Source organism: Bos taurus, chromosome 8 (genome assembly GCF_002263795.3).
Source record: "Bos taurus isolate L1 Dominette 01449 registration number 42190680 breed Hereford chromosome 8, ARS-UCD2.0, whole genome shotgun sequence".
Taxonomy (NCBI): Eukaryota; Metazoa; Chordata; class Mammalia; order Artiodactyla; family Bovidae; genus Bos; species Bos taurus.
In genome coordinates, this window is record NC_037335.1 from 69,924,158 (window position 1) to 69,947,158 (window position 23,001).

General features: G+C 53.0%; 1 protein-coding gene across 4 annotated transcripts in view; it reads right to left on the reverse strand.

Moving 5' to 3' along the window:
• BIN3 (bridging integrator 3) overlaps nucleotides 1–23,001 on the reverse strand; it is a 50,562-nt gene that overhangs the window by 855 nt on the left and 26,706 nt on the right. The window contains 7 exon segments of one of the 4 annotated variants that reach the window (NM_001075299.2): nucleotides 2,368–2,502; nucleotides 2,706–2,847; nucleotides 11,896–11,936; nucleotides 12,600–12,736; nucleotides 15,349–15,410; nucleotides 15,810–15,850; nucleotides 22,182–22,230. In NM_001075299.2, the coding sequence (NP_001068767.1) occupies nucleotides 2,368–2,502; nucleotides 2,706–2,847; nucleotides 11,896–11,936; nucleotides 12,600–12,736; nucleotides 15,349–15,410; nucleotides 15,810–15,850; nucleotides 22,182–22,230 (607 nt within the window). 4 annotated transcript variants of the gene reach the window in all.

Genomic DNA, 23,001 nt, shown 5'->3' on the forward strand with positions numbered 1-23,001 from the left:
CCAAAGCACTGCACCCCTGGGATGGCGAGCAGAAAAGTTGGAGCCTATGGGCTGGCCCCCTGCTGTTCCGTCACCTCCCCTCCGCCACCACCCTTCCCCTTGGACTGCAGGACAACCACGGCCCTGAGCCCTTCAGGAACGTTCGCTGCCCACTGCCTGGGTGCAAAGGGGAGTGAGGTGGAGGCTTGAGCTCTCCAGGCAGCTGAGGGGAGAGGGCTGGGGGGAGTGGGTGGACCCTTGGATCCTGGGGGTGGGCCTAGGGAGTCAGGGGCTACCTGCTTTATGGAAGCCAGAAGCTCTTGGCCGTGGGGGAGAGGTCACGGTAGCTCTCAGAGCCCTGGGACAGTCTTAAAGGTTAAGGTGAGAGGGGACACAGTTCTGGCCTCTGTCCCTTCCCAGCCCTGACCACGCCTCAACTGCAGACCCAGGAAAGCCAAGCCAGAGACCAGGATTGTTCTGTGTCTTCTGCACAGACATGAGTAGGAAGGAGGCCTGCAGGAAGGCGGTGGGGGCAGCAGGCTGAGGAGTGAGGACCATCAACTTCTCTCAGGTGGTGGAGGGCTGGGCAGGCCCCAGGGAGGCCGGGGGCCCCTTCTGCCTCAGCCTCCACCTCACGACCAAATGAAAGCATGGGCTTTGAAGAAAACGTTCGACACTGCTCGAACACCCTGAAATTTTACCAGCTCCAGCTCCAAGCTGTCTCTGGGAAGGAGGAACTCTCCTTTTCCAGAGGCTTGCAGTGCTACTAGGGGCAAGGCCAGGTCACGTCACCTTCCACACTCCCAGAGCTGGGTCTCCACTGGCTGAGGGGTAGTTGAAACAAGGTCTCCAACAAATCCTGTGTCACCCGAGGGGCTGGGGCCTGGGGTGGGGTGGCAAGGACGGGTGGCTCCCTCCCCCAGCTCCCTGCCCCGAGCCGCACTGCGCAGGCTGAGTCACTCAGAATGCTCACTTCTGTGACTAATGACAGCAGCAGCCGCGGGAGGGGGAGGCTGGCGCTGACGAGGCAGTAAACAACCCCTCACCACCCTGCTGCTTGGTTACAGGGCACCCAGAGCTCCCCGCTCGGGCACTTGGAGGTTTTCCTCCTGCGCACAATGCAGGGTGGAGGGGCCGTGCTGGGGGCCTGGGAGCACGGCACAGGAGAGGGAAGGCTAGGGTCTTCTCAAACCACTGCCCCTTGGCCCAGGGAGAAGCCGCTGGAAGCAAGCCTGCATGCACCTCCAAGGGCAGGGCTGCCCCACGCACTCAGCTCTCTGCTTCACTTTCCCTGCACCCCCGGGGTTCTGGTCACTAATATTAATCCTGCTCAGGGCTCCGGATCCCATGATTCCCATGGGTTTTGGGGTTCTCCCAAGATAGGCTGGGAGGGAGAAACCTGGCTTTTCCTCAGTGTCTGCAACTGTGGATGCTGCAAGAATGAGTGTGTCCACTAGAGGGCGCCAGAAACCCAGGCCAGGAGGTGAGGTGTCGGGTTGGAGGCGGACTGGGGACATGCTGAGCCTTTAGCTTTGTTACCTGGTGGGAAATTGGCAGGATGCTGACTACCTGCAGTCACCTTGTTGGGGGAGTAGGGGTAGGCGGCAGGGTGTCCCACATATAGAAAACCTCTTGGTTTTGGCATCTCAACCTTCTCTCTTTTCACAAATGGGGAGACTAACTCCTGCTAACTGCTTGAAGAATGTGGGGCGGAGAAGGAGGGCAGCGGTGACTCTGTCTTTACACCCTTGATGGCAGGAGGCATGGTTGCTAGGGCCACCTCAGTGCACCTCCACCCCAGCCCAGCCCGAGCGAGCCTACCTTTCCACCGAAAGTGGTGCCCCAGAGGGAGTGCTGAGCATGGTTCTCTCCAGGGTTTAGGGACCCTGCCCAGGGCTGCTAAAGGTCAAGACACTCCCTAGTCTTCCACCAAAAGGGCTAATCAGGGAAGGGCAGGGGTGCAGGGTCCTTAGGAAAAGGCCTCTGTTCTTCACCTGAGCCCACCAGGCAAGGTACCTGCCCATCAGGGTGAGGCACTGTAGGTGCGGCCTGGTTTCTTCCTGCCCTTGTGGTTGAGTGGGAGTGGGGAGAACTTGAGGGAAGGACTCATGGACAAGGGGAACTCCGTCCCAAGGCTGGGATTAACCATAGAGCAACGGAGGAACCAAAACAGGAATTCCAGCCAACAACCAGAGGTGCCTGGATTCCTCCCCTCAGGCAGTGCTGGGGAGTTGGGGGGATGGGCCGGGGGTGGTGGGAGAAAGTGGCTAAGCCCACTTCAAGTGTGTGGGGTGGGGCTGGGCTGGTCTGAAGCCCACAGCTGCCTCTCCACCAAGGGAAGCAGCGCTGGGCCATCCTCCGGGGCAGGAGGGGTGGCAGCCGCCTCACCTGTGCTCTGATCAAGGACTCAAAGCTGGGCTGGAAGTAGTCCAGTCGGCTGTTGTAGAAGCGCGGCATCTCATCCAGGAGCTGCTTGTTCTTGGCCTCAAAGTCATCCCGAACTGGCCTAAGCTCTTCTCGGGCCTGGGGAGCAACACGCTGGGTGTCACGGCTCACCCAGAACCCTGACTGGGGCAAGATGTGTGTGTGTGTCGGGGGTCGGGTGGGGTGGTGGAGGGAAGGCGGAGGTGTCAGGACATCTGGTGTCTTAGCCCCTTGGTGAAGGAGGAACTTGCCGTGTCGGACCACACGGCTTCCGGTCCACCCCCAGCATTTCTTCCTGGTACCTGGTGGAGTTTGGCCAGCACCGGTCCCGTCTTCTCCTTCTCCTCGTACTTCTCCACCTTGGCTTGCAGCCTTCTGTAGTCCTGCAAGGCCTGCTCCCGCCGTTTCACTGCCATGTTGAGACTCGGGAACACACTGCCGAACCTGGGAAGACAGGCCTGTTCTTAGAGCTGCAGGCTGGCAGTTCATCGCTCATTCAGAAACACATACTGAGTGTCTACCAAGTACCAGGCTTCATTCTAGATCTTGCGGATCTTACTATGGATGAGACAGATGTGGCCCTGGCTTCAGTGGGGTACATGCTGAGAATATCACCAGGGGGTAAGGTCGGGGGAAGGAAGACAGGGTGAAGGGCCTCTCCATGGCCCCTAAGGAGACTCAGGGGGTCGTGAATGCAAGATGCCAAGGATGTGGCCACTGCCTTTTAGCCCCCACCTTATATGACTCCACACATTTCAGAGTATGGAGGAGCTGAAGACTCCTTGGAGTATTTTTTTTTGACTTGGTACAAAATGATTCAGCTTCTATTAATTAGCATCATGCTTCTGAGAAGAAACAAAAGACAGATGAGCTAGCAGAACCAGGAGAGCTCCCTAGACAATCACGAAGGGACGGGTGGACAGGGCTCAGGAAGCCATTTGAGCAAATGGAGACACACCCCTCACGACTGGGCCTGGATCCAAGGGTGCCCCAGGAGCTGGGCCAAGGGTAGCCACTCCGAGGGCTGGTGTCAGAAAAGCCTGGAGGTCAAGCTTCTGTCCAACATCTTCCTTTAAAAAAGTGCAAGAGCTGAGACCAGAGAGATGACATGAATTGTCTAAGGTCACAGTTAGGTAGTGAGGGTCCAGCAGAGGTCCACTCAAGGGGCCCAGCTCTCCATCTGGCACCTTCCCACCACCTCACACTGCCATCAGGTGCAACCATACCTACTCCCGAATTACTCAGCCATTAAAGAAAAATGAAATGATGCCAGTTGCAGCAAGACTGATGGACCTAGAGATGACGATACTAAGTCAGACAGAGAAAGACGAGTATCATATTGTATTGTTCATACACAGAATCTAAAACACGACACACATGAACAAAACAGAAAGAGATTCGTAGGCAAAGAAAACAAATGTAGCTACCAAACGGCAAGACTGTCAGTCACTGAGTCGTGTCTGACTCTGCAACCCCGTGGACTGCAGTTTACCAGGTTTCCGTGTCCTTCACTATCTCCCAGATTTTGTTCAAACTCATGTCCATTGATGAAGGGGAGGCGTAAATTAGGAGTTTGGGATTAGCCAGATACACGCTGCTATATATAAAATAGATGAACAAGGATTTACTGCAAAGTAGTCGTTGTTTAGTCACTAAGTTGTGTTGGACTCTTTGCAACCCCACGGACTGACTGTAGCCCGCCAGGCTCCTTTGTCCATGGTATTCTCCAGGCAAGAAGACTGGAGTGGGTGGCCATTTCCTTCTCCAGGGGATCATCTGGACCCAGGGATCAAACCTGCATCTCCTGCATTGGCAGGTGGATTCTTTACCACTGAGCCACCTGGGGAGCCCTTACAGCATAGCATTGGGAACTATATTCGATATCTTGTAATAACATATAATGGAAAACAATCTGAAAAAGAATGTTTATAAAATACACATATATACACATACACACACACACATATAACTGAATCGAGAATGCCCTGGTGGTCCACTGGTCAGGACTCTATCTGCATTCTCACTGCCAAGGACACAGGTTCAACCCCTGGTTGGGAAACTAAACTCCCACAAGCCACATGGCATAGCCAAAAAATAAAAACAAAAAACAGAATCACTCTGATGTACACCTGAAACTAACATAACCTTGTAAATCAACTATATTCCAATAAAATAACAACCTACTCCTGCCCTTTTCTACCAGTTCCACCAGAAACGCAAGAATCCGCATGTTCTGCTGTTGAAATGGCCAAACTGTCAAACCAAATGTTTGAGAAAAATGACTCAAGGAGCTCTGCCCCACCAGGATAAAGGAACCACAGGGAAACACTCTAGCAGCTGGTCAGAAAGAGCAGCAGCAGAGGCTCTGGTGTGGTTGGCCGCCGTGGGCACAGTCTTTGTGATGAGGGTCCTCTTTGACTAGAAAGGGCAACCCAGTCTTGAGACAAACCCAGGGCACGACCACATCCAGGTAAGGATGCTGCGTTCTCCTCGACTAATGAGCGTGGGAGGAGGCCAGGCAAAGCCGTGAGTGGGTTTTCTGGAACTGGACAGGAAAAGACAGGGTGGTTTGAACACTAAGCCTGAGTAGCTGGTGGAGATGCCACCTCCAACTGAGAAGATGACGGCCCAGCGATTATTCTATGGCTGACAAGCATGAAGAGGGAGGCTCAGAAAATGGAAGTTTGGGCAGGAAAAAGACTCAACAGATCAAGAGTGCAGTGACCTAAGAGTAATGACCACTTCTGCCAGAGAACAGAGGACAGAAACCTGCCTGGAGCATGACGTCCCAAACAAAGCTGTGGACCCAGGCAGTAAACTTGGATGAAACAAACAGGCCACTGAAGAGGATCCTTCTAATTGCCTGGGTGTCTGTAATGGGCTCACCGTGTAGCTGGAGATGCTAATGTGGGCCAGAGCAGCCACCCATCTCAGAATCCTCAGTCATGGACCCCTGTACGCTGTAATCAAACCAGTACCCGAAGGACTGCTCTGCCGGGCAGAAGACTCAGGCCTACTTGGTGCTGAGCAAACTGGAGCAGATGGCCACCTCCACGACACATGGTCCCCCAGGTAGGGCTGGACACCTAGGTGGCTGAGACCCTCCAGAGAAGGTGGGACTCATTTCACCTCTTTGGCCTCAGGCAGTGCTACAAGGGGGTCTCAGGTACTGGGGGAGCCCCTCCCCTTCCACCCAAACTGGACATGGACCACCAGCAGCTGCCCTGACTTTCTCATTAGCAACACCCCTGCTTGGTAGCCCCAGTGTTCCTAGCCTCCGCTCCATCTCTCTGGCTGCCCGGGAGGTGGTGGGTTGGGGCGGGCACAGAGACAGGACAAGGACCAGGCAGGCAGAGAGCTGCAGACAGTTTCCTCGTCTTTGTCAAGGTGCTGTCGCCTCAGCTCCTGTCCTTAGGAAGGAGGGTGCCATGACACAGAAGCAGCGGGTGCGGGTTGTTGTACAGCTCTGGACGGGCCACCGTCCCATGGTCAGTCAAGCAGTTCTTGCTACTCTGGCCCCAGCAGCACCTGAACCACACACAGCTCATAACTTCTCTTTCCCCGGTGGTCAACCAGGTTGTATCTCCAAGGCCAAGGTCAGATACACTTTGGAAGACTGACTCAACACGGGAACTGGGCTAGCCTACACAGGAAGTGTGTGGAAGATGAGATGGCAAGAGTGAGCATCGACATTTTAGGAATCAGTGAACTAAAATGGACTGGAATGGGTGAATTTAATTCAGATGACCATGACATCTACTACTGTGGGCAAGAAGCCCTTAGAAGAAATGCAGTAGCTCTCATATTCAAGCAAGAGTCTGGAATGCAGTACTTGGGTGCCATCTCAAAAACGACAGAATGATCTCTGTTCTCTTCCAAGGCTAACCATTAAATATCACAGTAATCCAAGTCTATGCCCCAATCACTAATGCTGAAGAAGCTGAAGTTGAACAGTTCTATAATGACCTACAAGACCTTCTAGAACTAACACTAAAAAGAGATGTCCTTTACAGTACAGGGGACTAGAATGCAAAAGTAGGAAGTCAAGAGATACTTGGAGTAACAGGCAAGTTTGGCCAAGTGCAGAGTGAAGCAGGGCAAAGGCTAACAGAGTTTTGCCCAGAGAATGCAATGGCCAGAGCAAACACCCTCTTCCAACAACACAAGAAACGACTCTACACATGGACATCACCAGATGGTCAATACCAAAATCAGATTGATTATATTCTCTGCAGCCAAAGATGGAGCTCTATACAGTCAGCAAAACCAAGACTGGGAGCTAACTTGGCTCATATCATGAACTCCTTATTGCAAAATTCAGACTTAAATTGAAGAAAGAAGGGAAAACCCTAGACAATTCAGGTATGACCTAAATCACACCCATTATGATTATACAGTTGAAGTGACAAATAGATTCAAGGGATTAGATCTGATAGAGCGCCAAAGAACTATGGACAGAGGTTCATGACATTATACAGGAGGCAGTGATCAAGACCATCCCCAAGAAAAAGAAATGTAAAAAGGCAAAATGGTTGTCTGAAGAGCCCTGAGAAAAAAGAAGCTAAAGGCAAAGGAGAAAAGGAAAGATATATCCATCTGAATGCAGACCTCCAAAGAATAGTAAGAGATAAGAAAGCCTTCCTCAGTGATCAATGCAAAGAAATAGAAGAAAACAATAGAATGGGAAAGACTAGAGATCTCATCAAGAAAATTAGAGATACCAAGGGAACATTTCATGCAAAGATGGGTATGGACCTAACAGAAACAAGAAGATATTAAGAAGAGGTGGCAAGAATACACAGAAGAACTGTACAAAAAAGATTTTCATGACCCAGATAATCATGATAGTATGATCACTCACCTAGAGCCAGACATCTTGGAATGCAGTCAAGTGGGCCTTAGGAAGCATCACTATGAATAAAGCTAGTGGAGGTGATGGAATCCCAGTTGAGCTATTTCAAATCCTAAAAGACGATCCTGTGAAAGTGCTGCATTCCATATGCCAGCAAATTTGGAAAACTCAGCAGTGGCCACAGGACTGGAAAAGGTCAGTTTTCATTCTAATCCCAAAGAAAGGCAATGCCAAAGAATGCTCAAACTACCACACAATTGCACACATCTCACATGCCAGCAAAGTAATGCTCATAATTCTCCAAGCCAGGCTTCAACAGTACGTGAACTGAGAAATTCCAGATGTTAAGCTGGGTTTAGAAAAGGCAGAGGAACCAGAGATCAAATTGCCAACATCTGTTGGACCATCGAAAAAACAAGAGAGTTCCAGAAAAACATCTACTTCTGCTTTACTGACTACACCAAAGCCTTTGACTGTGTGGATCACTACAAACTGTGGAAAAATTCTTCAAGAGATGGGAATACCAGACTACCTGACCTGCCCCCTGAGAAATCTGTATGCAGGCCAAGAAGCAACAGTTAGAACCGGACATGGAACAATGGACTGGTGGTTCAAAATTGGGAAAGGAGTATGTCAAGGCTGTATATTGTCACCTGCTTTTTTAACTTATATGCACAGTACATCATGCGAAATGCAGCACATGAAGCACAAGCTGGAATCAAGATTTCCGGGAGAAACATCAATAACCTCAGATATGCAGATGACACCACCCTTATGGCAGAAAGTGAAGAGGAACTAAAGAGCCTCTTGATGAAAGTGAAAGAGGAGAGTGAAAAAGCCGGCTTAAAACTCAACATTCAAAAAACGAAGAAGATGGCATTTGGTACCATCACCTCAATGCAAATAGAGAAACAATGGAAACAATGATAGACTATTTTCTTGGGCTCCAAAATCACTGCAGATGGTGACTGCAGCCATGAAATTAAAAGGACTCTTGCTCCTTGGAAGAAAAGCTATGACAAACCTAGACAGCATATTAAAAAGCAGAGATATTACTTTGCTGACAAAGGTTCATCTAGTCAAAGTTATGGTTTTTCCAGTAGTCATGTATGGATGTGAGAGTCAGACTATAAAGAAAGCTGAGTGTCAAAGAAATGATCCTTCTGAATTGTGATGCTGAAGAAGACTCTTGAGAGTCCCTTGGACTGCAAGGAGATCCAACCAGTTAATCCTAAAGGAAATCAACCCTGAATATTCATTGGAAGGACTGATGCTGAAGCTGAAGCTGCAATACTTTGGCCACCTGATACGAATAACTGACTCACTGGAAAAGACCCAGACGCTGAGAAAGACTGAAGGTGGGAGGAGAAGGGGATGACAGAGGATGAGATGGTTGGATGGCATCACTGACTCAATGGACTTGAGTTTGAGCAAGCTCTGGGAGTCGGTGATAGACAGGGAAGCCTGGCGTGCTGCAGTCCATGGGGCTGCAAAGAGTTGGATGCAACTGAGTGACTGAACTGAAGTGAACACAGGAAGTAGGAATCCAACCCTAGGTTGGACAGGTCCTGAGCTGAGGCAGGGAGGAATGGATCCAGGGCAGATTTCCAGGCAACCTCAGGGGATGAGTGTGCTCACAGGAGGCTACCTTCAGCCTTGTGGGAGCGAGACCACTTGTCCTCTGGAGGGGAGCAGCAGCAGCTCTGTGAGACCCCCCAGGAAAACGGTCTCTTCACCACACTAACTCCTGTCTCCCATCAGAGCACTCCACAGTCAAACCAGAGGCCGAGGGGGGCTGCTCCACTCACTCCGTTTGCCACCAAGGATCATGAACCACTTACTACCTGGGTGGCTTTGGGCCCTGGACTTCAGGACCCCCTAGGGGTGGGGTCATGCCCTTCCCATACGCAAGCAGGGAAACTGAGGTGGGGCAGGGGGGGTCAGCCAGTGTAATCTGAATCCCTGGCTCTGGTCACTGCCTCACGGAAGCCCCACCTCCTCATTTTCTCCTCAGAAGTTACAGAACTCTGCCAGCTCCATGTATTAGAGAGTATAAACACCACAGTGCTGACCCCGCTCTCCTTGTCTGGGGTGTGTAAGTGCCGCCTCTACCTTCACGTCGGGGCAGGGACGTGGGAGGGAGGTTAGGACAAGCACAGGCTGGTCCCCAGGGCCTGGGCCCCTTCCAGACATGGCTCTGGGACCCTACAGGGCACCTTCGGAATTGACCTGACAAGGACAAGTGGCCCAGCTCTCCCTAGGGACCAAGTCTGCACTGTGACTGGGTGGCCATGAAGAAGCAAGGCTGAGGGCTCAGAACATCTCTGCCCAGTGCCGGGGGTCCCCCGAAAATTACTGGTGAGGGGGACATGGGGTCCCTGGGCCAGGACCCCAGGAGGGTCTCTGTCCTCCATGCACAGAGTGACTCCAGCCCATGACAGCTCCTTCAGGGAGGTGATGATGGGCTTGGTCATTTCAAGAGTTTAGCCCTGGTCCCCTTCCACAGACAGGAGACAAGCCTGGCCTGTGCACGGCTCTTCCCGCTCCACTGCACTGCCCCGCCTTGGCAGTTGTCACTCTGGACCATTTTTTTGGAATGCCGCATGGCTTCCTCACTACATCCCAAGCTCCTAAAGACTGAATCACATCTACCCACGGAGAAGCAAGAGCAAGGCTGGGCCTACCCCGAGTGCTTGCTGAAGCTCTGTCCATTTCTTGCCCATCCTGAGTGGGAATCAGCAAATGTCTCCCGGGTGAAGAGGCAGCGGGAGGCAGAGGGAAGGGAGGCCGGCTGGGAGGTGGGCTGGGAGCAGCCGGCCCTGGTGGGGAATGCCTGCCATTCCTCAATCTGTGCCCACACAGCCGGGATCTTCCACCCACCAGGAAAGGGAAATTGAAAGCATCCCCATCCGACCATGTGAACACGGCCCAGAGACTGGGATTAGAGGCCGAGCCCCCCAGGGGAGGCCGGGGGCGGTGGGGAGGCCATGTGGCAATGTTCCTCATCAGAGGACAGGAAAGCTGCAGTTTCCTGTTTCCGGTGCTGGGGTCCCTGGGAGCTTCTCGCCTGGCAAGAGGCGGCAACAGGCAGCGCCGGGTTTACCCGGTTGGAGGGGATCGCATGTCGGCCACGGGATGCATAGAAGCCAGGCAGGCAGGCAGGCTGGCCAGGGGGCTCAGGCAGAGGTCAGCGGATCTGCTGCGGAGATAGTGGCCGCCCCCTCGGCCGGCCACTCACCCACCTTCCTGGCAGGTGGTGGGCTGCTGGGGTGGTGGGAAGCAGCCGGGATCTCTCTCCAGTTGGCTTTAGAAGCCAGGCATCAAATTTCAAGGCCGCCTCGTTGGTGGTGAAATTGAGGCGGGAGTCAGTCCCCCAGTTCTCCAGGCTGGTGTCCCCTGCCTCACCCTGCCAGCCTGGGTGTCCATAGCAGCCTCCGTGATAGCCCCTGGGACCCCCGTGGGCAGGGTGTGCTTGGCCCGAGGTCCTTCCCACCCAGCTCTGAACCCTCACACCTGGAGACTGACTCAGAGAGCCATCAGCAGTGGAGCTCTGATACCTCCCTCCTGAACTGCTGGCCCCTCCAGCACCCAGCTCCTTGGGTGACTCTGCCACCTAGGCATGGGCAGGGGCTGGGGGCAGGGGCCCAGGGCAGGAGTGGGGAGAAATCCCTACAGGCCAAGGTCCGTCTCCCTGCGTGGCTGAGCCTCTAGACGGCCTGGCTTAGAAGGAGCTCTCCCTAATCCCACCCCTTGGACCCGAACAGGGAACAAGAGCTCAACAACCCCAACGCCAGGGGCTGGAGGATCAAAAACCTGCCCTCTTCATCTCCCTCCGGGCCCTGATCCAGGCCTAATGGTAATTAGCGCAGCCTCATTACCCAGCCCTGGTGAGGCAACGGCCAGGGACCACCACGGAAGAGGTAATAAAGAGCAGCTGCTGGGCTGGCGCGGGAGCCTTTCTAGGTCAGAGCTGGGCTGGGAGAGGCCAGGGAGGAAGATGAAGTGATTCGGGAGCTTCAAGGCAATGTTCCTGCCTGTCCTCCCCACCGCTGTCCCACCCCCCCACCTCAGGGGACCCAGGGAATAGGCCTGTCTGATCACTGACCAGAGCCTGCCAGACTGAAGTTGAGCCTCACACAAGAATTTCTGACCCTGACAGGTCACGAGTTGGGGGACCTTCCCAGGCGGCTGTGCCCCTCCCTGTGAGTGGCCACCCCCACATTTTAAGAGCCGGGTGCTGCAGGCAGCTGCTCTCCCAGCCCGGTTGAGATGAAAGGCCTCGCTCATCTCCGCTGAGGGCTGGCCAAGATCTCTGCTAGCTTAACCCCACAAGCTCTGGCCCATCAGGAACAAAGGGACAACACCACGGAAAGACCGCGGGGGCGCCAGCCGGCTGCCGTGGAGGGGCAGGTGGGTCCTGTCGTCACTGAGCACTCCCGGCCACGTGGGGTGCTCTGCAGCCACCCCGAGTGTCAACCCCAGGGCCCCAGGACAGGCCACCGGTGTCCCCCGGAGCTTCCTGTCTGCCCAGTGACTCTGGGGACAGGTTAATAGAAATGATATTCAGTTCCCAAGTGGCTAGCTGAACTGCCTTTTCAGTACATGCCCTGAGGTCCAAGGACCCCACGACTTTTACTCACTTTTTTAAGGGTTCAATCACAGTCTTCTGTATCTGGTTCACCTGTTGAAAGAAAAACCAGGTGGTGTCAAGACTCGGGGGAGGCTCGACTCTTCCCCAAAGGGGAAAAGAGAAAGGAAATGGGCCTGACAGGGGTGCCCTGAGAGCTCCAGGCAGGGAGGAGCACCCCTAACTGTTGAAGGAGCAAGGCAGAGACGATGAGCAGGGAGCCTGAAGGGCGACCAGAGGCACTGTCTTGTCTCATGGCAGTTCTCATCCTGTGGACCAGGGTCTGGAAGGCCAAATGTGGCCGTGTCTGGTGGGGAGGCTGGGTGGGTAGCCACAATGAGTCTGAGGGGCTATGGGTGCAGGTGGGCAGAGCTGGCCTGAATCTCCTCTGTGGCCTCATGGTGAGTGACGTGAGCTCACAGGAGCCATGGCAAGGACCCATTGCAAGGGCACGGTGGCCAGGACAGAGCTCACAGGGCTGGGACACTGAGGCGCCCGGAGAGATTGAGCCTCCGCAAAGACTCCATGTAGCACTTCTCCCAGACAGAAGCCTTGAGAAGGGGGAAGACCAACCCCTCAGTCACCCTGGAAATCCCCTGGTGCTCCAGTGGTTCAAGACTGCACTTCCACTGAAGGGGGAATAGGTTTTATTCCTGGTTGGGGAACTAAGATTCCACAAGCCGTGGAATGTGGGGGGTGGGCAGAGACCCCAGTCACCTTTTCCTGGTTGAAGGCATCCATCCGCTTCATGGCTGTGTCCAGGGCAGTCACCATGTTCAGAAAGTCCTGGTCTTGCTCGCAGAGGGGGTTGGAGAGCAAGTCCAAGGATATCTTCACAGCGGATTTAGACATGGCTTTAAGAGATCAAAGTTCAGTGAATTGATGACAGGACAGGCTTCAAGGTCTTGTCTGCAGGCTCCCTGTCCTTCCTGGGGCCAGAGTCTTGCACCTGGATGACCTCCACCCATGGCCACAGGCCATCAAAACCACAGTTACCCCAGAGGCACCAGGCATTGGTCCTCATGGCATATAACATGCGTGCCTGACGCTGCTAACGTTCATCGGATGCTGCTTGTGGGAATTCTTCTGAGCAGATTTACCTGCTGCAATGACCTATTTTCCAAACTCTAGATTCTAACAGAATCATGTGGATGGGAAGCTGTAAGGAATCCACATTTCTTAGCTCTAAAGATTTATTTCAGTAAGCTTGGAATCCAGGAATATGTGTTCGAAAAAATCTCCAAGCAGTTTGGATGTGAGGCTTGTTTGGGGCTCCCTCACGTAAAAAGTAAAACAGTATCTACATCAGGGAGGCAAAGGTACTGTACAGGGCTACAGACGAGATTTTAGACTTCCAACAACTCAACTCTGCCACAGGTGATACCGAAAGAATGGGTGTGGCTGTGTTCCAATAAAACTTTATTGACAAAACTTGGCAGGATTTGGTGTGGCGAGGCAACCTGTTGGCAGTGTTGGAGTTCTTGGCCCCATAGACTTTTTCAGGCCTCTATTACCAGCAAACAAAATCCCGGAGGGGTCGGAAAGGCTGGAGAAGGGCCTTGTTTGCCCTGTAGCGCCTGTACCAGTTTCAGGGGCTCAGGGGAAAACAAATCTTTGAACTATTTCTTACTATTTTATGTCATTACATTAAAGATGCTGTCAATTGTAAGACATGCCATTACTGTATAAGCCATTAAAGAGAGAAAAAAAAATGCTGCCAATTAAACCAAAGCACGCTATTGTAATAAGCACCTTGATTTCTCTTGACTCTGGGAGTGTGCTGCAGATCCCCCCAGCTGAAGGGCAAAATATGAGATGACTGGAAATGTAAACCTCCCAGAGATGTTGAAGCAATGGAGGGAAAAACCCTCTTAAAAAAAAAAAAAAAAGTAGATAACTTTGTAGGTTTAGGCACAAACTCATGCACCTTGACTGGATCATGAAATGGCTGCAGACAACATCACTAAAAGATGAAAAAACCTGGACAAATCTAGAAATGTTTTTGAAAAATTTCTTCCACCTTTTTTTTTAATAGTTGAGGAAAAATCCCCAAAAGGCAAAGGTCAGGTGGGAAGACTTTCTTCCCAATTTTCCTTTTCTTTCCTACAGATGCCACATCTTCATGTGGTGTCTCTTTGCTAGAACCACCTGAAGTGAATGAAAAGTGAGTATCTGCAGGGTGGCACTGGGTCTGGAACTCCACTCTGAGATATGACTGGCCTGCATGAACAGAGGGCCCCCCGCGCTCCACTGGAGCAGCTCACAGCCCTCACCCTAGCTCTGCAGGGTCAGGCGAGGGGCATGGCCAGACCAGTACAAACCAGGAGGCTTTGGTGGGCTTTGTACCTTGGACAGCTCGAGGTCTCAGACCCCACATGAGTCTCTAGGGCCTTAACACAACCCGGGAATGCCAGGGTTGATGAGGACCCAGCGGGGACTGGTCACGCCTCCTTGATCATATTTTGGACCCACAGCTTCAGACGTGAGATCCTGTCTAGGCACCAGCTCAGGGATTTCCAAGACCAGGAAAGGCATAATCTGATTCCCCCCCCCCCCCCCACTGTCTGGGGCAGTAGTTTTCAAAGTGGGGTCCCTGGACCAGCAGCATCAGTGCTGCCTGGGAATTGGCTAGAAACACAGATTTTCAGGCCTTGCCCAGACCTGATGACTCAGAGCCTGGGGGTGGGCCAGGCCATCCGCACTACAGCGGGCACTCACTGCCTCTGACGCACCAGCTGCCAGGGTGTGAGGCTGCCTGGACTGGGGGACGCAGGCTTTGTGATGGGTGAGGGCACCACTGTGTAAGGAGGGCTTTCTCTGCCCAGACTCCGCTTCTGACTTGGGACGGAAGAGGTCAGGAATCTGAGGCCCCAGAGGTTGGCCGTTTATCTTGGTTTATTTGTTAAAAACCTGTGCTCTCTACAGTCAGAATCCACCTCACAGATCCCTGATGTTCTATTCCTTCCATTCACATTCTGAGGAGTATGGGGAAGCAGGAGGGAAAGGAAGCCCAGGCCGCAGCATCTCCTGCTGGGAAGACAGTAGGAGCCACAAAGAAAGATGGACTCCAGGTGACTCGGAACTAACTCGTACAAAACAAATAATGGATGGACTCAAACTCAGACCTGTGGCTTGCTATACACCGTGTGGAGACACCAGGACAGGAGAGTGGGGGAGGTCACGGCCAGAACCTCCCATCCCTTGGATGAGCTCTGGCAGGAGGTTCTGGGGCACAGACCCCAGAAGCTGGCCTCCACCTGTTGCTGGTGGTGGCTGATGTTCCAGGGAAAGAAGAGAGCGGTAGTTTGCTAAGTGAAATGTGGCCTCATGCCACTTCTCAGGGACATCTGTGGGGCAACTGCTAAGTGCAGCTTCTTCAAAGCCAGCCCTACAGGGACTGAGTGAGGAGGGCGACCACCTCTGCCTTTCTCCCATCCAGGCTGAGTGCGGGGGAGGGGTCACCTACCCAGGTCGGCGTCCGTGCTCTTCTTCATGTCCTTCTGCAGCCTTTTGGTCTGCTCCTCCAGCCTGCAAGGCAGCAGTATGGGCCTGGAACCTGGCATCGCCCGGCTGCCTCTGCCCCTGTTCGCCCACCCATCTGAGCTGTACCCTATGTGGGACTCAGGGCTCCTGCCAGGAGGAGGAGGAGGAGCCCTGCTCTGCGAGGATGTTCCTACTGACCGAAGGGCCACTACAAGCCTGGCTCGAGGCCACACACCCAAAGGCTACGAGATAATGACTATTAGGCGGCCACCTCAGGACAGAATTTCTGGCCAGTGGTGGACTGAACTGCCCTGGCTCCCGGGGTGCCGACAGGATGGTCGGTCAGTGGATGAGGTGATGTGGGAAGTGAGACTGGGCAGGAGAGTCTTTCCTTTCCCGAGCAGAACCCCCTTCCCGCCCACCCTTCTCAGGGCTGACACTCACTGCTGGAGTTTTCCATACTCTCGTTCAAAGTCTCTCTCCACCTAAAAAGGAAGTGATAACTCAATCACTAGAAGACTGACAGCACGTTGGAAAAAATCTGCCACCTACGAAACTCCCGGCCCGCCCTCCCAGCCACCCCTTCTGCAGAAAACAACGCCATCCAGTCCACACAAGCACCGCTCATGACACAGGAGCCTTGTGTTCCCAAATTAATTGTTTGATTTAGGGTGAAGGCCTCCCCTCCCAGACGGGCCAGCCAGGCAGGTACCAGCGGATCTCAGCTCTGTCTGCCCCTGCAGGGAGTGAGGCTGGGCTGTGCTCCCGACACCCCTCCCCTGCCCTCCCCATGGGTGGAGGGGGGCAGGTAAGGGGCTCAGAGTGTGCAGAAACTCCTCACCCAGGCTTGGAAGAAAGCAGGTGGAAACCAGTCCCCTCCCAACCCGGTTTCCTCACAAGTCCTGAGCCTGAGAGGTTCAGGTGGATCGTAAAAGACACAGGATCACCCTCTGTGCACTGGGATACTTAGGCCCATCACAAATATCATTATTGACTCAGTAAGGCTATCTAAACTCTGGATGAGTTACCAGGTTTCCTCGATATTTAAACTGAGTGGGTGTGTGCCTGGACTCCAATTCCCTGACATGGCAGGTGAAGTGAGGAAAGTCACCCGCACTTCTAGAGCCTGATCTCCCCATTGGTCACGCGGGGCCCAGGCGGTGGTCTCAGCAGAGTGGCCAGTGGAGTCCCATGGGAGGACTGAGCCTCGCCTCTGCTTTATACTCTCCCAAGGAGGCCTAACTGCTCCCCGCACGTTCCCAGAGCTGGCTTGTCCTCCATCAGTCACTTGGCAGGCAGGTGTGCTGAGGGCCCTCACCACACTGAGGTCCCTGGGACAGAAGGGTGTCAGCTGATCAAGGTCACACCGCTACTGAGCGGGAGGCCTAGGGTTTGAATACGGACAAGGCAGCCCGGCTCGCAGGTCTGTGCCCTTAACTGTCATGCTACCAAAGTGAGGAAAGCCCCAGCTGATGAACTGAGGCCATGACCTCCGAGAGGGCCTTCCTGGCTGCCACCCAGAGACTCCTGCTAGGGAGAGCCCTAAATCCTGTCACTGGACATACAGGTTAGAGGTGAGGCACACAAATCTGTAGTTATCATCAAAGACTCATATGCTGTTCCCCCACACGGGCCTCACGCTCCACATCTGGATGGAGGTAAATTCAACACAGTCACAGACTAGCAGAACATTATCCGGGCCAAGGATTTCATGGGATAAGTGAGGAGCATGCTGCCAGAGGGAGTGATTTACTTCAGGACACAGGCCTACTTTGTGGGATAGCAGGGCTAGAATGCAGAATGCTAGCTTAGGTCTTTAAAAAAAAAAAAAAACTACATTCACAGGACTTGCCTGGTGGTCCTGTGGCTAAGACTATGAACTCCCAATGCAGAGGGCCCAGGTTCAATCCCTGGTCCGGGAACTAAGACCCCATAAGCCACTTGGCACAAACAAAAAGAAATCAAACTCCCAAAACAAACAAAAAGCCTCGTCACTGGTGCCCCAGCAGAGTCTTCACATCTTACAGGCATTTTTTGGCCAAAAAAACATAATTGAAATGAAGGTCACCATGGCCCGAGTTTGTTCTCCTGAAGATCAAGCGCAGACAGGAGGGACCCCGGGAGGTGGCGGGGAGTGGGGGTGGGGGAAGGGGGAAAAGGAGGCGAAGGCCTGGCTTGCAGCACACTCTTGTGCAATCCCCAGGGTGCTGTGCGGGGTGTCAGGGAACCTGGTCTCCCTGGGTACCACTGCTGGTCCTTGCACGTAGAAGGGCTGAAGGTTTCCAACTGGCTCAGGAGAAAAACTTGGGGATCTTACGCTGGAAGCACAGAGGTGTGTCGGGTGGGAACTCAGGGCTTTTGCTCTACACACTGACAGCCTAAGAGAAGGTCAAGGATGCTTCACCTCCTGTCTCTGGTAGCCACCTGGGGCTACTTCCACAGCTCACTGTTTCGGAGGTCTCTGGTCCCCTGGGGAAAGATCTAAGAGGCATAGCACCCGGATTCTAGACTCTCAGACGATGGCTTAGGGGATCAAGGGACACAATGAAGTCTCGTTCCAAGGTGTATCCGTGCTGAGGAAAGGAGCCAAACACAAAAGATTTGAACATCTTTGGACGCCCAATGCCTTTGCCAAAAAGGCAACTGGACCCCAGTCAACAATGCAAGTGTAAACACATGTGTGTGACCGTCAGCGGGTCAGGTCTGGCTGGCGAGGTCAGCGCTGGGAGGATCAAGCACCAAGACCGCCTCGGCATTCATGGAGGCTCAGGGTGGCCAGAGGGGCTGAGCGGCTCATGGCTCATCTCCAGGGCCTGGGCCAGACTGCCGCATGGTAGGAACTCAGTGGTTGTTAAGTGAGTATGGAGCAGAATTTCTGCCCACTCACATGCATGGGGAAGACAGGGAGGCCCATGGGCAGGGCCAGGCTCACATCCTGGGGCTATAAGCTGAGGTGGGGAAACAGAAACCCTGGGCCAGCTGAGAAACTCCCCTTCCAGGAAGCAGCCTCTCTTAGATTTGTTACAAAGGGTCCCTTCACTTTGTGTGTGGAAACAGTTCTCAAGGGAGGGATCAACCTGCTGTGACTCCCATCTACTTTGACCTTCCAGAATGCCTGCCTGCCTCGCTGGGACTCTGGGCGTGTGTGAGGCCCAGGGAAAGCCTTGCTTTAAAGGCCAAAGTCTGGGACATCCTTGGTGGTCCAGTGGCTAAGACTCTACGCTCCAGATGCGGGCGGTCCGGGTTCAATCCCTGGTCAGGGAACTAAGATCTCATATGCTGCAACTAAGACCTGGTGAGACCAAATAAATATTAAAAAAAAGAAAAAAAAAGAAGTCTTCCATCTTCCAGGCTATAGAGGGAGGTACAGTTTCTTTTCTGTACCAAGACACTACAGCTCCTTGATGGGCTGGGGCAGCGGGAGGGGACTAAGCAGAAGCTGAGGAGTAGGAGGTGGGCGAGTGCCCATCCTTCCATTTCTGTCCCAGGGGTCAGCCCCTGCAGAGAACACACCCTCCCAGCCAAAGCTTTGACAACCCTGGGGTTTGTGTCAATAACCTGGGCACAGGAGAATGGGGAGGGCAAAGGCACAATGCTTTCTTTGTGTCTGATGGTTGGGTGCCTCAAGCCAAGAAAACTCCTGGAACTCCCTGAAGATAACATGAGCACTTCTTCCCATGACAAGGGTGCCGCGACTTCCAATAACCCAGGCAGCCACATCTGTTCCCTCCCCGAGAGGGCCTGGAAAAACAGAGTGCGTCACCCGAGTTCGGGGGCAGCTGCCAGAGATGCTGAGACAACTGCACGGCTTGGGCCTGTGTGGGGGCCAGGAGGGGGCTGGTGGGGTGGAGGGAGACTCCAAAGAGGCAGGGTCTAGCTCCACAGATTCAGTGCCTCTGGGGAGTTGAGGAATCAAAGGCCTCTATTCCAAGCCATGAGTTGGCTCTGATTTCCTCTTGAGAGACTGAAGGCCCAGGTGACTGGACCGTTTGGTTGCAGTGGGGAATCCAGCTGTTTGGGACAGGCTGGGTCCTTGGTGGTTTATGCAGCCACGTCAGCTATCATCTCGTTATGTAGTGCGTACTTGCTGAAAGCTCACTACCTGCCAGGTACTGTGTTAAGTGCTTCATCTGCTCCTCCTGTGAGATACATCACACATCAATGACATAGGAGCTAGTAACATCCTCACTTCACCAAAGAGAAAATGAAGGATCAGAAGGGCTTCCTTGGCAGTCCAGTGGTTAAAACTCCAAACTTTCAATGCAGGAAGGGGGTGGGGTTTGATCCCTGGTTGGGGAACTAAGACCTCATATGCAGCAGCGTGGCTTGACCAAAAACACACACACACACACACACATACATACACACACACACACACACACACACACACACAACCCCCGAAACAAAGGCTCAGAGAGGATAAGGAACTTGCTGAGGCTCACAGGCAGCATGTGGCAGGGCCGGGACGGGAATCCAGACAGAGAAGCTTACAAATCCACTCAGTGCTACCCAGTCTGTCTGGAGGAGCTGACGCCAGGAGTGAGAGGACTGCAATTCTGTCCCAAACACGACGGACTCTAGGAAGGGAAGAGGGAGGCCTTGGGCCCATCCACGGGCACTGAGTCTGCCATCTGCCCTTCCTCTGGGGAGTCCTGGCCATTCCCCCAAACAGAAGACCCAGAGACTTTCCAACAATGAAGTCTGCCAAGGAAGCTAGAAACTTCATTCTCGTCTATACTTTTCCACGGAGGACAAAGGCTATTTTGATAAAGGCTGGGATGTTAGGAGTCATTTTTGTTTCTTTGCTTGTTTTTTGGTAGTGAGTGCTGGGAATAAAAGACCCTTCTTGAAACCACTTCCCTTTCAGATCTGCCCTGGATTAAACTCTGGAGACTCAAAGCCACACCTTCCCACTTCCTGTGGCCAGCTGCAGCACGCCCAGATTCTCCGCTCCTCAGCCTCCACAGCTGCTCAGCCTCTGCATGGGAGGTAAGCTCTGAGTCTGTCCCTGGCCTGCCTTTGCTTGAAAAACAGGAGGGGTCTTTTAATGCAGGCCCATTTCCTTCTAAGTGACCTGATGGTGGATTTCCCAAAGATGAAGCCAGTGCTCAGATGTGCTCAGAACTTCCCTTGCTGCCAAACCCAGTCCTGAGTCCTGCTTTTGCTGCTAAGTCGCTTCAGTCGTGGCCGACTCTGTGCGACCCCATGGACTGCAGCCCACCAGGCTCCTCCATCCATGGGATTCTCCAGGCAAGGGTACTGGAGTGGGGTGCCATTGCTTTCTCTGGTTCTGAGTCCTGAGCCAAGGTTATTAAGACAAGAACTGCCAGTGGCTGGGAAGACAGTGCAGAGCCTCCAGCAGGCTGACCAGTGCTAGGCTTACAGTTACGGTCTCCCACATTAGACCCTTAGGAGTCTTACTCAGATTTGTGGGTGAGGGGTTAAAGAGGCCATTCCTGACGAGAATTTCAAAACCTCAGGTCTTCACAGCCCAAGTGAGAGCACACAAAGCCATGGCAAGGGTCCTGAACGCGAGTCCTAACTCCAGCTCCGTCAGAATTAGGTTAAGACCTTGGAAAGTCACCCCAACTCTACGGCCACTGGTCTCCTTATCAGGAAAACTGAAGGCTGGACTGGACAGTCTCTAAGGCTGTGGCATGTGGGATCTCAGTTCCCTGACCAGGGACTGAACCTGTGCCCCCTGCAGTGGAAGCAGAGTCCTAATCACTGGACCACCAGAGAAGTCCCACAGTTCCAACTTTCTAAGAATCTAGATTTTCCTCCTCTTCTGTTGGGATGATAAAATGGGGATAAAAACTGTGAGCTTACAAGAGGGTTGCTGTTGATGAGTCGCTAAGTCATGTATGACTCTTTGAGACCCCATGGACTGTAGCAAGTCAGGCTTCCCTGTCCTTCTCCATCTCCCAGAGTTTACTCAAACTCATGTCCATTCAGTCAATGATGCCATCCAACCATCTCATCCACTGTTGTCCCTTTCTTCTCCTGCCCTTAGTCTTTCCCAGCATCGGGGTCTTTTCTAATGACTTGGCTCTTCATATCAGGTGGCCAGAGTATTGGAGCTTCAGCATCACTCCTTCCAATGAATATTCAGGGTTGATTTCCTTTAGGATTGACTGGTTTGATCTCCCTGCCATCCAAGGGACTCAAGAATCTTCTCCAGCACCACAGTTCAAAAGCTTCAATTCTTCAGTGCTCAGCATTCTTCATGGTTCAAGTCTCATACCCGAACATGACTACTGGAAAAACCATAGCTTTGACTATATGGACCTCTGTCAGCAAAATGATGTCTCTGCTTTTTCATAAGAGGGTAGGAGTCAATCATGCCCTTCCTCTGAGTGGCTCTGGGTCCTGCCTAAGAATGAATGTGGCAGCAGAGAGAAGGGGACCTGGGCATCCCAGGGAGGCTCCCTGGGATTTTACGCAGCCTGAGGAGGCCGGACATATAGGTCTGGGACACATCCCTGCTGAATTTCATGAATGCTTTCAGTAAAGTGCAGGTTGTCACAACCAGACCCCTGTGACAGGCTGCTCAGAAGCGGGGTGTCCGTCCTCACCTTGTGACCCACGTCTGCCACCTCCATAACGAGGGGGAGGGGCCCAGGCTGACTTGAGGGAATAAAGTGTCCTGGGACAGGAGGGCCCTGCAAGCCCCTACCAATGCGAGGTCCTAGAGTGACACGACTGGGAATAATAAGGCCCCGGTTCTGCTTCTCCAGTCCCACGACCCGCTGAGTCAAAGCTCCAGTTCTATACAAAGGCCACGTGAGTCTTGGAGTCAAAGAACTGGTTACTCACTGTTTTGGGGACAATCTGTTTCTTGGGCTGCCCAATCTTGAAAGGAATCCTGTGAGAGAGACAGAGAGAGATGAAGAGGGAAGTTAGGAGAAATGGGGAAGGATGTGGCTGAAAAGATTCAATGAGGTATGGCCACTTCTCCCCTGGAAGGGGTGCCTCACCTCAGGGCATTCATACCACATGACTGCGGGTCAAAGACCATCAGCAGCCAGGCTGGGCTCCAGGGCAATGGTCCTCCACGGACACACAGGTGGAGATGCCCCTGAGCACTACTGTCTGTTGTCTAAATACACTGCAAAGGTGAAGCCAGGAAAGCGAGGCACTGTACTAGTAACAGTCGCTACAAAGCTTGCGTCTTGGGGAGCGGCTAGGGCAGAGAGGTCACATGCTCACCTGGAGAGTTCTCATCCTTGAAAACGTGCCTTTAAAAAACCACCACAAAACCCACTATCATCTCCTCCCAAATAAATAAATACATAGACGACAAACAAACAAAAACCCCACTCTCATCTGTAGTAGGTGCTTCCCTATTTTTCTACAGAGAGACACACTGTAGAGGGCTTCTTTTTTTTTTAAAGCTGATTTTAAAAATATATCTTTATTTATATATTTGGTTGCACTGGGTCTTCATTGCAGCATGTGGGATCTAGTTCCCTGACCAGGGGTTGAACCCAGGCCTCCTGCATTGAGAGCATGGAGTCTTAGTCACTGGACCACCAAGGAAATTCTAAAACTGTGGAGAGCTTCTTGTGGGGCTGGGGAGAGATGACAAACTGCAGGGGCATTAAGGATCAGTCAGGCTGGGTTATGTCCCGCAAGA